This window comes from Microcaecilia unicolor, chromosome 1, assembly GCF_901765095.1.
Source record: "Microcaecilia unicolor chromosome 1, aMicUni1.1, whole genome shotgun sequence".
Classification (NCBI taxonomy): Eukaryota; Metazoa; Chordata; class Amphibia; order Gymnophiona; family Siphonopidae; genus Microcaecilia; species Microcaecilia unicolor.
Window position 1 is genome coordinate 20,672,623 of NC_044031.1, and position 15,943 is coordinate 20,688,565.

A 15,943-nucleotide genomic window follows, 5' to 3' on the forward strand; every position below is an offset into this window, starting at 1 on the left:
CAAGGAGGCTTGATTAACAGGAGATGGCAGGAGTGCGCTTGGCCCATTACCTGGCCTGAAGCCAGTAGGCAGAGCTTGTCGTCATATCAATTACATGGTTTGGGGTTTATCAAGATGGCGGCAGCTACATTGGGGAGAATGAAAACCACCTTGGATGGAGTGGCTTCAGCCTTGTGATGTCACAATGAGGCATATTTTCAAAGCACTTAGCCTTCCAAAGTTCCATAGAAACCTATGGAACTTTGGAAGGCTAAGTGCTTTGAAAATATGCCTCATTGTCTCCTGTTAATCAAACCTCCTTGCTCTGCATCTCATGAAACCTCTACAACTTTTACAGCCTTGTAAACCTTTTACTGTGTTGACAAAAGGAGGAGGGAGACCTCCTGGTACTTGCCTCACTTCTTTGTTTGATCACCATGCGAGGACATATATACTGCTATCCATACAGAACAGCTGTTATAGATAAGTAACTTTCTTTAACTCTGCTATACTCTGTAACACCTCCTTTTACAGTGTACTTGTGAGTAATTATAACAGCTATACAGAGTAATACTTCCTCTTAATCTGAACAGTATTTATTACTAGTAAAAAAGGCCCATTTCTTAAGGGAAGGAAACGGGCGATAGCAAGGCAATCCCCCACCCTCCCTCACTGTGTCGCTCTGTCCCCTCCCTGCCTCCCTGGCCTGCCACCCACCCAGTTCAAGGCCCCCTCACGCCCCTCCCACCGACTCTGCCCTCCCTCCGTTTTCAACCCCCCCTCCACTTTATGAACCCCTGTACCCCCCTTCCGCGACCCTGTAGACCCCCCTTCTTGCCGAAAACCGTCCCCCCCCCCGCCACCGAGTACCTGTGCTGACAGGGGACCCCAACTCCCGTCGGGGTCCAGGGGGCCATAACGCCGGGGGGGGGGGGGTTGAAATCAGAGGGAGGGCGGAGTGCGGAACTTGGTGGGAGGTGCGTGAGGGGGCACCGGGTGTTGATGTTCGTTGGGTGGGGAGGGGTGGTTTGGTGATGCGGCAAGGGGGGGGGTCTGTGTTGCCCCGCTCCCTGCCACTTGCTCCGAAGTGGCAGGGAGCGTGCACTGACAGCTGATTCCCAGGCAGGGGGAGGAGTAGGGAAACACGTGTTTCCCTACTCCTCCCCCTGCCTGGGTCGCTGTTTGCTATTGGATTCCATCAGCTATGTGGGATTCATGGCATCAGTGTGATCTACATCGCCTAGCAGACCACATCCGAGGGATCCAGGGTCCCAGGCAGCGACAGAACATTGGAGGTGAGAATTATTATATAGGATTACTCACCTCCATTCTATAATACCCCATATTATTCTGTATAGTATTTATTACTATGATGTACTCTAATATTTTCTCTTACTCTGTATAGTATCTACTGCTTAACTGTACTCTGTAATACCTCCTCTTACTCAGTACAGCAGGGTTGTAGCTACGAGTGGGCTTGGGTGGGCTCAGGCCCACCCAAACTTAGCTGAGGCCCGCCCAGTTTGTCCTGCTCCAATGGGTGCCGGTCTTCTAGGCACTGGTTAGGCAGCAGCTGCGCTGTGGAAGTGCACAGCCTTTTAGTTTGCCATGGCTCAGCCATGTGTGTTTAGGAAGCATCTCCTCCTACCCGCGGAGCAGCGGAACCAACTTTTTTTTTGTGCAGGTCCAGGTCGGGAATGGTGGCTCCTTCCAGCGCTGCGCCATTGCTGCTGCAGTCACTGCTCTCCGACAAGCGTCTCACTCAGGACGCCTTGCCTTGCATTGCCCCCATCCCTCGCACCGAGCACGGGAAAATCTGCCTCCAGTGCCGCAGCTCGGCCTACAGGGTTTCCTTCACTGTTCCAGGCTGCCAGCAATAGTTGAGAGCAGTGGCGTAGGAAGGGGGGGGGGGCGGTGGGGCGGTCCGCCCCGGGTACACGCGCTGGGGGGGTGTCGGCTCGCTGGTTCCCTGCTCTTTCTGCCCCGGAATAAGTTACTTCCTGTTCTGGGGCAGAGAAAGCAGGGAAGCAGCAGAGCCGACGCAGCTCCCAGTGACGTGCACTGGGGGCAGATCAGCCCTCCTGCCTGCCCCCCGCTGAAAGGTAGGGTGCGTTTCGGGAGGGGGGGCGCCGTGCCCTGCACCCGGGGGGGGGTGCGCAGCGGCGACCCGCCCCGGGTGTCAGGCACCCTCGCTACGGCACTGGTTGAGAGGTTTCTGCACCAGCCCGCGGCTCCAAGCAGGCACAGGAGCCAGCACAAGGAGCACACTGCAGTGCTCTCTCATTTACACAGATAAGCCCAGCTGCCAGGTAAAACAAATGGTGTTTTTTTTTTATATATATACAGTGTAATGCTAGTGGTGGGGCACTGCCTGGGGGAGTGGGGGTTTATTTATTTAATCATTAAATATACCTTTTTTCCTCCTTGGCAGTGAAGAGCTCACCCCCACCCAAAAACCCACCAACATTAAAACTTTTTGTTGGTGGGTTTCTGGGTGGGGTTGGGCTCAGTGCTCAGGTTAAAATTTTTAAAAAAGGTGTATTTTTCATGTTGGTGTGGGTTTTTGGGTGGGGATGGTTCTGCAGTACCCAGGTTAAAATAAAAAAAAAAAAAACAGTTTTATATGTAACAAAGAGGGGTTTCTAGGTGGGGTTAGTCTCTGCAGTGCCCAAGACATAAAAAAAAAACATTTTATACATAATGTTGGTGTACTTCAGAGTGGGGGAGGGGAGATGCCAGACTATGGGGGTGGGGGTGGGTAGGACAGGGCTGATACTAGGCTACAGGGCGGGGTGGGGTTGGGTAGGGCTGATGCCGAGCTATGGGGAGGGTTAGATGGGGAGAGGGAAAGGAAGGGGTGATGCCTGGCTTTGGGGATGGATAGTGCCCACCCATATTAGCTTTGGGCCCATCCAAAATGTCATGTCTGGCTACGCCACTGCGGTATAGTATTTATTACTCACCAGTACAGTGTAATATTTCCTCTTACTCTGTATAGTAGTTATTACTACTCAGCCGTTTTCTGTAATACCTTCTCTTAATTTGTATAGTAAATATTAACTGAAATACTCTGTATAATATTTACTATGCTGTACTCTAATACTTCTTCTTACTTTATAGTTATTACTCACTAGTACACTGTAATACCTCCTCTTCCTCTTATAGAAGTTAAGATTACTCACCAGTACTGTTATACCTTCCCTTACTCTGTATAGTAGTTATTACTACTCAGCCGTTTTCTGTAATACCTTCTCTTAATTTGTATAGTAAATATTAACTGAAATACTCTGTATAATATTTACTATGCTGTACTCTAATACTTCTTCTTACTTTATAGTTATTACTCACTAGTACACTGTAATACCTCCTCTTCCTCTTATAGAAGTTAAGATTACTCACCAGTACTGTTATACCTTCCCTTACTCTGTATAGTAGTTATTACTACTCAGCCGTTTTCTGTAATACCTTCTCTTAATTTGTATAGTAAATATTAACTGAAATACTCTGTATAATATTTACTATGCTGTACTCTAATACTTCTTCTTACTTTATAGTTATTACTCACTAGTACACTGTAATACCTCCTCTTCCTCTTATAGAAGTTAAGATTACTCACCAGTACTGTTATACCTTCCCTTTACTTTATAGTTATTACTCAGCTGTATTCTGTAATACCTCTTCTTACTCTGTACAGTACTTATTACTTACCTGTGTGTGAATTCTTAACTTCTCTCTTGTCTGACTCCTGGGGATCCTGGATATTTGCTTCTTCCTCTTGTCTAGTACACGATAATATATCAGGATTGATATTTTCATAGCCTGTTTCCAGGAATAAAATGAAAACCAGTTATATTTCTCTTATATTCACAGAAAAATACCCAGTAGACGTTCTTGTGGGGGACATCATTTTTAAGGGTCCTGACCTGATGTTCTGCCCTCTAATACACAGAAACAGAAGTTGGTGAGGATTTCTTATTATTCTAATACTACTACTACTACTACTATTTAGCATTTTTATAGCGCTACAAAGCGTAAGCAGCGCTGCACAAGCATAGAAGACAGACAGTCCCTGCTCAAAGAGCTTACAATCTAATAGACAAAAAATAAAGTAAGCAAATCAATTAATGTGTAGAGGAAAGAGGAGAGGAGGGTAGGTGGAGGCGAGAGGAAAGAGGAGAGGAGGGTAGGTGGAGGCGAGTGGTTACAAGTCAAAAGCAATTCATGATGCCACAAGTGTCATAAGCTGAGGAGAGGTCCACAAAGCGAGAACCACACTTTCACTGGTCCCAAGACTGCTTCCTTGTACAATGCAATCTGCTGCAGCCAGGTCCTGACCTTATGGGCTACTCTACCCCTGTTTTTAGCTCTGCTTCAAGATCTGTCTCCGATTTAAAAGGGTGGAAACTTGTAGGGCACACAGGAATGGTCTCGGGGGCCATAAATCTTGGCCCTCACGCCGTCATCTTGATAGAGGTTGTACAGAGAAGTCTTGATCATACTTGAAATGCTTTTCTCTTCCAAATTATATTTAATAAATGATCCCTGCTGTCTGCTAAAAATGCAGATAAAGCAATCCTTACCTAGAGAGATCAGAGTCTCATAATTCTCCTTCATCACCTCCCTGTAAAGCTCCTTCTGTCCTTCATCTAAATACCCCCACTCCTCCTGGGAGAAGGAGACAGTGATGTCCTCAAACGACACCCACATCTGCAACATAAACCAGAAACACTCATGAACTAAGGAAAGGATAAAGAAGTTTCTACAATCCAGTGGGTTGAAAGAACCAAAGCAACATGGCTGTGCCAAATGAATCCGATTGACCAACTAGATAGAGAGCAGGCGTTGGATGCAGTCTACTTAAATTTCAACAAAATCTTTGGCTAAAGTGATGTTGTAGCTGTGTTGGTCCACTTTTAAAGGTAATAAACAGAGGAGGAGTGGCCTAGTGGTTAGGGTGGTGGACTTTGGTCCTGAGGAACTGAGTTTGATTCTCACTTCAGGCACAGGCAGCTCCTTGTGACTCTGGGCAAGTCACTTAACCCTCCATTGCCCCATGTAAGCCGCATTGAGCCTGCCATGAGTGAGAAAGCGCGGGGTACAAATGTAACAAAAATAAAATAGATACTATTGGAGATTCTACATGGAATGTTGCTACTATTGGAGATTCTGCATGGAATGTTGCTATTCCACTAGCAACATTCCATGTAGAAGGCTGCGCAGGCTTCTGTTTCTGTGAGTCTGACGTCCACATTGGTGATCTGCAAGGGCCGACTTCTACATGAAATGTATTCCACTAGCAACATTCCATGTAGAAGGCTGCGCAGGCTTCTGTTTCTGTGAGTCTGACGTCCACATTGGTGATCTGCAAGGGCCGACTTCTACATGAAATGTATTCCACTAGCAACATTCCATGTAGAAGGCTGCGCAGGCTTCTGTTTCTGTGAGTCTGACGTCCTGCACGTACGTGCAGGACGTCAGACTCACAGAAGCAGAAGCCTGCGCGGCCACATTGGTGATCTGCAAGGGCCGACTTCTAGTGGAATAGCAACATTCCATGTAGGATCTGAAATAGTAGCAACAGTGGAGGAGTGGCCTAGTGGTTAGGGTGGTGGACTTTGGTCCTGAGGAACTGAGTTTGATTCTCACTTCAGGCACAGGCAGCTCCTTGTGACTCTGGGCAAGTCACTTAACCCTCCATTGCCGCATTGAGCCTGCCATGAGTGGGAAAGTGCGGGGTACAAATGTAACAAAATAAATCAAAAAAGAAAATACCATTTTATTGCACTAACTTAATTCATTTTTGAATAGCTTTTCAAAATGTTTGCAAAGTCACTACTTGAACTCTCAGCAGCCATTTTGAAGTGGCGCCAGGAGCGAGGGGGCTCTTTCCTGCCCTGAAGAGGCCACTAAACCAGTGTTTCCCAAGTCCGGTCCTGAAGTACCCTTGCCAGTCAGGTTTTCAGGATATCCACAATAAATACGAATGAAAGAGGTTTGCATATAATGGAGGCAATGTATGCGAATCAAGTTCATTTATATTCATTGTGGGTATCCTGACTGGCAAGGGGTACTCCAGGACTGGATTTGGGAAACACTGCACTAGACCACCAGGTCACGACAATAACTAGGTACATAAGTACATAAGCACCGCCACGCTGGGAAAAGACCAAAGGTCCATCAAGCCCAGCACTCTGTCTCCGACAGCGGCCAAATCCAGCCCCCAAGAACCTGGCAAAAAACTCCAAATTTAATAACAATCAATGGACTTTTCCTTCAGAAATCTGTCCAGACCCCCTTTAAACTCAGCAAGGCCAGCTGCCGTCACTACCTTCTCCGGCAATGAGTTCCAGAGTCTAACCACTCGCTGAGTAAAGAAAAACGTTCTCCGATTTGTTTTAAACCTACCACATTCTAATTTCACCTTGAGGCATATTTTCAAAGCACTTAGCCTTCCAAAGTTCCATAGAAACCTATGGAACTTTGGAAGGCTAAGTGCTTTGAAAATATGCCTCCTTGTGTCCCCTGGTTCTATTATTGTTAGAAAGCCTAAACAGCTTCACATCTGCCCGCTCTACCCCACTCATTATTTTGTACACCTCTATCATATCACAGGAGGGGAAGGGATGTGAATGGAGTCATGTGGGTGGAGGGAGGGAGGGAGCTGTGAAGGGAAGCTGGAAAAAAAGATTAGGGAGGGGACATACATGGGGAGAGAGGGAGGAAATATGGCTTTCTTGGGGGGGGGGGGGGGAGGTCAAGGCGACACTGTGGTGCATGCGTATGACAGGGGGGTGGTGCTGAATTATATTTTGTGTCCTGTTGTCACAGCAAATATGGCAACCCTAGCTCTATCCAGTCAGGTGTAACCACCCACAGATGAAGACAGTCACATAAGGAGTCTCAACCTGGCCTGTGTAAGGAGCCTTCTGGGAGAAGGCATTAGCCCTGGTGTTCCATCTGGCTGCAGGATAGGCATCGAAGACTTGTGCCCGAGTCTTGTAAGGGAAACCGCTCTTTACCAAGACTCCTACTGGGTTTAGAAAGGAAGTGCCCATTGATGATTGAGATTTGATTTCTCTCTACTGACTTGTGCTAAAACCTCCTGGTGTGCGGTGTGAATCCTGGACTGGGGAGCTGCAGGGAACCAGAACTGTGATCAGTGTCTACCCAAAGACCCCAGCTGCAAATCTGGATCCGTGCTTTGGGGTCCGGAGATTAACCCGGAGTGAGACTCGGCTGCTATAACGCTTGTGACTATGTCTGAGGCATGTGCAAGTTTCGCCTGTCTCAGTATCTTATAGAACACTGTAAGATACCAGGGGCGTAGGCAGACACCCAATTTTGGGTGGGCCTGGGCCCAAGATGGGTGGGCAGAAGAACCCCACTCCATTCCACGTGTGATTTGGTCTCTCCGTCTCTCATCTGCATGCCATATGGTCTCTCAAACATCCCCCCTCTCCCTTATACCTTTTAAATAGCAGATTTTCACCAGCAGCAAGCAGCAACTAATATACACTGTTAATGTTGGCCCCACAGCCTTTCCACTGATGCAAATTCCTGTTTCCGCTGCAGGCGAAGATCTGCTATTTACAAGGTATGCAGGAGGGACAGTTGTTGGGAGTTTTCGGCTGGTGGAGCTTGGGAATCCCTGCCAGCCACATCATAGGTGCGTTGCTACTGGGTGTGCCTGGGCCCACCCAGGCCCACCCTTGGCTACGCCACTGTAAGATACAAAAATATGTCTGGAACCCAGGTGCCTGCGCTGACCAGCTCTACGGCTGCTATAATACTCATGACTAAGTCACAGGCGTGCGTGTGTCTTGCCTGTTACACTTGCGTTCTATAAAGGAAAAGCAGGTGCCCTGTTAATGTCTTACAAAGCATTACACACACTGAACACGTCAGTTGGTTTTTGACTCCTCCCTTTCATGGCATGTAAGATACACAACATGCTTCTTCTCCACCCCACTTTATGCAAAGTCACTGCCTGGCAAACTCAGTGCATAATACAACTAGCGTTGTTATCCAAAACATCAGGAACATCTGCATCCCTTACACCAGGAGGACTCCCTGTGTCCTGGGCAAAAAAAAGCCTTCTGTTTCTAGTTACTGCCACTCAACCCCTCACATATCAGACAGCTCTGAGCTCTGTTATTTCATATTTTTACATTTTGGAGACTGATGGAAAGAAAATGCACGGAGTAGAGGATGAAAGGAAGGAGAATCTAAAAAGAGGTCACAGAGAGCATCATTACGCAAGAAGATGAGCTGCTGTGTGAGGGGAGAGGACCCAGGCAGAAGCGTCTCAGGGATGTTTAGCCTTATACCTGTGCTCCTGATCAGACAGGCTGCAAGATGCAAAGGTAAACCTACAGGGGCTGCAAGGAATAAAGAGCTGCACTTTCATTTCTACAGCCAGGCTCATTTCTTCTGCTGCTTGCCCCATGCATTGTGTCTGAGAGAGGCTGCATTGCATCCCCTGCTGCCCACCTCCTGCCGGTCTCCTACCTGCTGAGCAGAAAGCCCTGCGGCCATTCTTCTGCCCTGGCTCCTTGCCTCACTGCACAGCTGCCCTTGCAACAGCTGTGGTCTTTGCTGGGTCTCAGTTTCAGCTTCTCTAGGGTGCAGGGCAGGCAAACCTCAGCAATGGCATAAGGTGGTCCTCCTCTCCCTTTCCAGAAGGAAATGATATCATAGGGGGAGGGGGAAATCTGGGAAATGTAGTCCTTTTCTCAGAATGCTGGTGTGGTAGTCGTGTTAGTTCACTTTTAAAGGTAATACATAGCAATAAATCAAAACATAGAAAAGAAAATAAGATGACACCTTTTTGATTGGACCGATTTAAAACATCTTTTGATTAGCTTTCGAAGGTAACCCTTCTTCTTCGGATCTGAAATAAGCAAATGTTGACACATATCAGAATATATAAGTGAAACTCAGAGGCATTCCAATGACAGGCTCACAGGGAAAGGGAGGGGTTGGTTAGGTGAGAAACAGGGAGAGCTGGATGGATGAGAGACAGAGAGAGATGTATGGCAGATAAGGGAGTGACAAAGCAGTACAATTTTATGGTTTACAGTGGGATAGAAAGGCCAGATCTTTGTTAAGTCTTGTCTGGTGGGTATCAAAATATCTCTCATCTTTTGACTTCAAAGGTCTTACGTTCCTGGACTGTCTTTAAATTTCCTTTTAGTGTTCTTACTACCATAAGATCATTCATGCAATGTTCTGATTTAGATTGTAAGCTCTTTTGAGCAGGGACTGTCTTTTCTTGTTGTGTGTATCAGAGGTTGCATGACATTGCCTGGCACTGCATCCCCTGCTGCCCACCTCCTGCCAGTCTCCTACCTGCTGAGCACAAAGCCCTGCAGCCATTCTCCTGCCCTTCTCCACAGCACCATTTCCAGCCCCTGTGAAGGGAGGGGAACCAGGAAGAAGAACTTTCTTTTTCGTCTGCTTGCTCCATGCACCATGTGTGTATCAGAGGTTGCATGACATTGCCTGGCACTGCATCCCCTGCTGCCCACCTCCTGCCAGTCTCCTACCTGCTGAGCACAAAGCCCTGCAGCCATTCTCCTGCCCTTCTCCACAGCACCATTTCCAGCCCCGGCTCAGGAGCAGCAGCCCTGTGAAGGGAGGGGAACCAGGAAGAAGAACTTTCTTTTTCCTCTGCTTGCTCCATGCACCATGTGTGTATCAGAGGTTGCATGACATTGCCTGGCACTGCATCCCCTGCTGCCCACCTCCTGCCAGTCTCCTACCTGCTGAGCACAAAGCCCTGCAGCCATTCTCCTGCCCTTCTCCACTGCACCATTTCCGGCTCAGGAGCAGCAGCCCTGTGAAGGGAGGGGAACCAGGAAGAAGAACTTTCTTTTTCGTCTGCTTGCTCCATGCACCATGTGTGTATCAGAGGTTGCATGACATTGCCTGGCACTGCATCCCCTGCTGCCCACCTCCTGCCAGGCTCCTACCTGCTGAGCACAAAGCCCTGCAGCCATTCTCCTGCCCTTCTCCACAGCACCATTTCCAGCCCCTGTGAAGGGAGGGGAACCAGGAAGAAGAACTTTCTTTTTCGTCTGCTTGCTCCATGCACCATGTGTGTATCAGAGGTTGCATGACATTGCCTGGCACTGCATCCCCTGCTGCCCACCTCCTGCCAGTCTCCTACCTGCTGAGCACAAAGCCCTGCAGCCATTCTCCTGCCCTTCTCCACAGCACCATTTCCAGCCCCGGCTCCCTCTTTGCTAGCTCAGCAGCCCTATGAAGGGAGGGGAACCAGGAAGAAGAACTTTCTTTTTTGTCTGCTTGCTCCATGCACCATGTGTGTATCAGAGGTTGCATGACATTGCCTGGCACTGCATCCCCTGCTGCCCACCTCCTGCCAGTCTCCTACCTGCTGAGCACAAAGCCCTGCAGCCATTCTCCTGCCCTTCTCCACAGCACCATTTCCAGCCCCTGTGAAGGGAGGGGAACCAGGAAGAAGAACTTTCTTTTTTGTCTGCTTGCTCCATGCACCATGTGTGTATCAGAGGTTGCATGACATTGCCTGGCACTGCATCCCCTGCTGCCCACCTCCTGCCAGTCTCCTACCTGCTCAGCACAAAGCCCTGCAGCCATTCTCCTGCCCTTCTCCACAGCACCATTTCCAGCCCCGGCTCCCAATTTGCTGGGTCAGTGCAGCTGCTCAGCTTCTCCCTTCATGTTCAATTGTAAAGCGCTGCGTACGACTGGTAGCGCTATAGAAATGATTTATAGTAGTAGTAGTAGTAGTTTAGTACAGTGCTGTCCCACAGAGGTGGTGTCCTGCTTGGCACTGGAGTGTTTAATATTGTGTCTGTGTAAATTGAGCCATGTCTTTAGCATCTGGCTTGTCTCTTCACACTTTTTACATTCAAGGGTCCTTTTACTAAGGAGCACGAAAAACTAGGCTGCGCTAGTGTAGGAGCGTGTTTTGGGCGTGCGCAGATCCATTTTTCAGTGCGCCTGTAAAAAAGGCCTTTTCAAAAAACTTTGCTGAAAATGGACATGCGGCAAAATAAAAATTGTCGAGCGTCCATTTGGGTCTGAGACCTTTACGCCAGCCATTGTCTTAACGGTAAGGTCTCATGAGGTAACCGTGCGGTAATCATCTATGCACGTAGAATGATGATTACTGCCTCGTTTCCACTACGCGCGGGAAAATAAAAAATTCTTTTCCGGCGCGCGTAACAGACGCACGTAAAAAAATGAAATTACTGCCCGAGCCTTGCGGTAGACGGGCGGTAACTCCAAATTGATGCGCGTTGCGTGTGTGTAGCCACCTACGCGGCTTAGTAAAAGGGACCTTGAATGATGTATACCACATTGGAGGATGAGCATGTGAATGATCCCCTTATTCTGAATGGTTTTCCCATGTGAGTGACTGTAGGATCCTGTGAAATATGTCGGCGCAGTTTGCAGCTGGAAATATCGCAGGGCCATGTGCCATTGGTTGAGCTTCTATTGGGAGTTTGCTTTTCACTAATTTCTGTTTCAAACAAGGTTGCCAATTGGGCGGTTTTCTGCGACCTGCTGCGGGAAATTTTTGCCCGCTGCGGGTCGCGTTTTTTTTTGGGCTGGTTTTTGGTTTTTTCAGTGGTTTTTGTGCGGTTTTTCGGGCCGTTTTGGGCGGGGCTAGTGATGTTTTGGGCGGGGCCGGTGACGGAGGAGGCAGGGCCGATGACGGAAGAGGCGTGGTCAATGACGGCGGAGTCGATGACGGCGGAGGCGGAGTCGATGACGGCTGGGGTTGGGGTGTGAACTTTTTGGGTGGGTTTCAGAGCCGAGTACCTGGCAACACTGGTTTCAAATTAGGTGGCTGTCGGAAGGCCAGCCCTGGTGGAGCTGGGAATACCTCCTTCAGTACTTCATCCTCCTGGAGTGGTGACTGTAGATCTTTTATGATCCTTCTCAATTTTTCTAGCTCTGGATTGTATGTCACTACAAGAGGAATTCTCTCTGTGGCTTTCTTCTCTTTGCACTGCAATAGGCTTTTCTCTACGTATTTTAAGGGAAGAAGCAATAGATTATTTTGGGGTTGTAGCCTTTTAGTTTGAAGGAATCAAGTCCGGATTATGCGGTGTTTACCTCTGTCTCTTGGGTCAGAGCAGATACGGTGGTACCGCGGTAGCCTTGTGACACTGCTGTGGGAGGTCGTGCCCACCATTTTGGAATTGGGAATAGCATAAGCAGGAGACTTGCTCCTGCTTATGCTATTCCCATTTCCAAAATGATGGCTGCCACCTCCTGCGGCAGTCATGGCCGTGATTTTGGAGTATGAAGTCACTGGGGGAAGAAGCAACGCAGGATGCTCTGCCCTGAAGAAGCCGCTAGACCACCAGAGCCTTTTGCGGGTGGCCTGGGGGGGGGTGGGCTGGCAGGGGGCAAGGTCACATTTTTGTTCTGACCGAAAATGCTCAGGCATTTTCATCTGGAACATGAACTCGAATCTCTGGTTGATTTTGCTTCCGGATCCGAAAACAAAAACGAAATTCAGTCGGCTTCTACTATTTTTTTTGCCTTTAGCAAAATGTCCGGTCTGTGACACAGCAGCAAAAGTGTCAAAAAAACAGTTGAGCTGGGCTTTAAATACCAATTCTTCCTGCTCTTCAGGGTGATTGAGAGTTAACCCAGAATGACGCTGACTGCTGCTTAAGCTCAACAGAAATCAAAAATAAATCTAAAAATGTGTATCCTTTCAAAAAAAAAAAAAAGTGTGTGTGGTGGTGGGGGAGGGGGAAATATAGTCTAATGGGTATACAATGCACTATAAATCTAATACCGTTGGCATCCAAAATGTAAGGGCCTTGAGAGGAGAAATATATCTATCTATAATATGATGTAAATTAATATAAAAAGCCAGAAAAAATATTTTAAAATGGAGTAGCCTTTACATGAAGAAGGAAAAAAGGGGATGAAGGGGGAAGGATAATGGAAAAATTAGGAATAAACAGAAACAAAACAGTGGCCTCATAATAGCATATAAATAATTCCAGCCTTTATGAAAGGTACATCAGTACAAACATATGAAATAAATATACTTCCAATGCTTATATAAATGTAAATCTGATAAAATAATTCAGAAAAAGGAACAATGTATCATCATAAAAGCACAGAAAGGGGGATGTTATCAAGGTGCGGTCAAAGGAGAGCTTTTATTGCGCCCTGATTTACCACGGTAGTCACCAACCTGTGGTATTTCAGTAATGTAGGTTGATAACTCCAGGGATAAATTAATACAAGCCACCTCCTCATAAGCAGCTTTATTTCAGCAGCCTGGAACCATCAGGCCTCAAAACCGTGGCCCGATACTCCTGGGCTGCAACTTAAAGGATCGTTGGAGCAGTCGGGCAACCAATGATCCCCTGATCCTCCCCAACCCCCTCCCTATTTAACAATCCAGCCCCCCCCCCCCCCGACCCACCTGGGCCTACTGTTCCTTGTCCCTGGTGGTCTAGGGGGTTCCAGGCAGGAGCAATCCCCAGTCGCTCCTGCCCTAGCTGGCACCTTCAGGGTTGCCAGGTGGAAAATTTTTTTCCCACCCAATCCAGCCTAAAAACAGCCCAAAACCCGCCCAAACTCAAACCCCGCCCCTGACACCCCCACCCCCACGTCATCACCCCCGCCCCCGCCGTCATCAACCCCGCCCCCGCCGTCATCGGCCCCGCCTCCCCGTCATCTGCCCCGCCCAGACCGTCACTAACCCCACCCAAAACGTCACTAACCCCGCCCCCCGTGGCCGAAAAAACCGCCCGAAAAACCGCGGAAAAGAAAAAAAAGAAGCCCAAAAAACCACGACCCGCCGCGGGCAAAAATTTCCCGCGGCGGGTCGTGGAAAACCGCCCAATTGGGCGGTAAAACCACCCACCTGGCAACACTGGGCACCTTCCTTTTGGTGCCCCTAGCTGTGGGAGAGCCGAAGACACAAGCCTATCTCTTAAATCAGGGTTGTCCTATCTTGGTCCTCGAGGGCCGCAATCCAGTCGGGTTTTCAGGATTTCCCCAAGAAATATGCACTGCCTCTATTGTATTCAGATTGATCTTACGCATATTCATAGTGGAAATCCTGAAAACCTGACCCGGTGCGGGCTGAGGTTGGACACCCCTGTCTGAAATTGTGTCCTCTGCTTTGTGCAACAAGAAGGTTCATAATATTAAACCATTCCAGATCTTGTGTAATATAGCAGTGTTCTTTAATATGTGTCTTAATATCACTTGTTAGAAAAAAACCTGATCATATTCCACATACTCTGGGGCTTAGGAGTGAGGTTCATTCGTTTCTATCACGGTATCTGTAAAACTAACTCAGTGGTTCCCAAACCTGGTCCTGCAGGCACCCCAGCCAGGCTTTCAGGATACCCACAATGAATATTCATGAGAGAAATCGGCATACATTGCCTCCACTGTATGGAAATATACCTCATGAATATTCATTGTGGATAGACTGAAGGCCTGAGTGACTAGGGTGCCTCCGGGACCAGGTTTGGGACCCACTGAACTAACCTATTTGGAGACGCTGCCCCTGAAAGATAACCTCAAAAAAAGACACGGGGCCAGATTTGTCAGAAATGTCTGACTTTATCCGCAAGGGACTCTGCTTGCTGAGCCCTTGAGTCTGTCTTCTTAATACACCTATCGAGGAAAGAAAGAGAAAATGTTGTAGAAAAGTTACCTCAGCAGTTTGCGTGGGATAAAGAGTAGTTACTTACCTGTAACAGGTGTTCTCCGAAGACAGCAGGCTGCATATTCTCACAAGTGGGTGATGCCACGTCGGCCCGGAGGATTTTAAAGCAAAATCTCAAAATCTCTTTACGGCGTTCCGTCGCGTGAGCGATCGTACTGCGCATGCGCGCACACCTCTTCCCGCTCGCCGTGCGGACACGCCCCTCAGTTAAATCCAAAAGATGGAGGAGACAACTCCAAAAGGGGAAGGTGGGAGGGTTTGTGAGAATATGCAGCCTGCTGTCTTCGGAGAACACCTGTTACAGGTAAGTAACTACTCTTTCTCCAAAGACAAGCAGGCTGATATTCTCACAAGTGGGGTATCCCTAGCTTCCAGGCTTACACAACACAACAAACAGTGGTCAATTGAGTCTCGCAACGGCGAGGCCAGAATAAAATTGACCTGAAAAGAAGAAATATCTAAATGAGTGTAGCCTGGAACAGAACAAAAATGGGCTTAGGAGGGTTGGAGTTGGATTCTAAACCCCAAAGAAGTTCTGCAGCCCCGACTGCCCAAACCGACTGACGAGTCGGCTATTGCTGAAGGCAGTAGTAAGATGAAAATGTGTGGACTGATGACCACACCGCAGCTTTGCAGATCTCTTCAATAGTGACTGATCTTAGATGAGCCACCGACTCAGCCATGGCTCTAATTTTGTGAGCCGTGACATGGCCTTCTAGAGTCAGTCCAGCTTGGACAAAAATGAAGGAGATGCACTCTGCTATCCAAGAAGAAATTATGCAGTTTCCGACAGCAACTGGCATTAAAAGAAATAAACAACTGGGCGGACCGTCCGAGGGAGCTCATCTGCTCCACGCAAAAAGTGCGGAGCTTGCTTTCGCCAGGGCTTGTAAGATGAGGGAGAAAGAATGTTGGCAAGACAACTGACTGGATCAGCTGGTACTCTGATACCAGCGCCAGTAAGAACTTTGTCTGCATGCAGAGAACTACTCTGTTAAGATGAGAAGTAAGGTAAGGCGCTTGAGCTACTAGAGACCGAAGCTCACCGACCTTACGAGTTGAAGGAATAGCCACTAAGGAAAACGACCTTCCAGGTCCAATACTTCAGATGGCAGGAATCCAGTGGCCCGAATTGAGCTTGCAGCAGCTGGATGAAAACGACATTGGGACCCCAAGATACTGGATAAGGAGTGATAGGAACTCTGACCGAAGCATAAGAGCCAACTGTCAAAATCATTGTGGGTGCTAAGCCCAACAGAAACA

The 15,943-nt window shown here is 48.1% G+C and overlaps 2 protein-coding genes across 2 annotated transcripts in view; one reads left to right on the forward strand and one right to left on the reverse strand.

The window, feature by feature from the left end:
- LOC115463682 (zinc finger protein 420-like) overlaps positions 1 to 10,599 on the reverse strand; it is a 31,901-nt gene extending 21,302 nt beyond the window's left edge. The window contains exons 1-3 of the mRNA XM_030194404.1: positions 10,570 to 10,599; positions 4,560 to 4,686; positions 3,688 to 3,798 (exon numbers count right to left, since the gene is read on the reverse strand). Coding sequence (XP_030050264.1) covers positions 3,688 to 3,798; positions 4,560 to 4,686; positions 10,570 to 10,596 — 265 coding nt within the window. The 5' untranslated portion in view covers positions 10,597 to 10,599. The remainder of the gene's footprint in view (positions 1 to 3,687; positions 3,799 to 4,559; positions 4,687 to 10,569) is intronic.
- The window catches only part of LOC115460045 (zinc finger protein 665-like), a 160,791-nt gene that overhangs the window by 101,013 nt on the left and 43,835 nt on the right, over positions 1 to 15,943 (forward strand). The gene's annotated exons all lie outside the window — the stretch shown is intronic.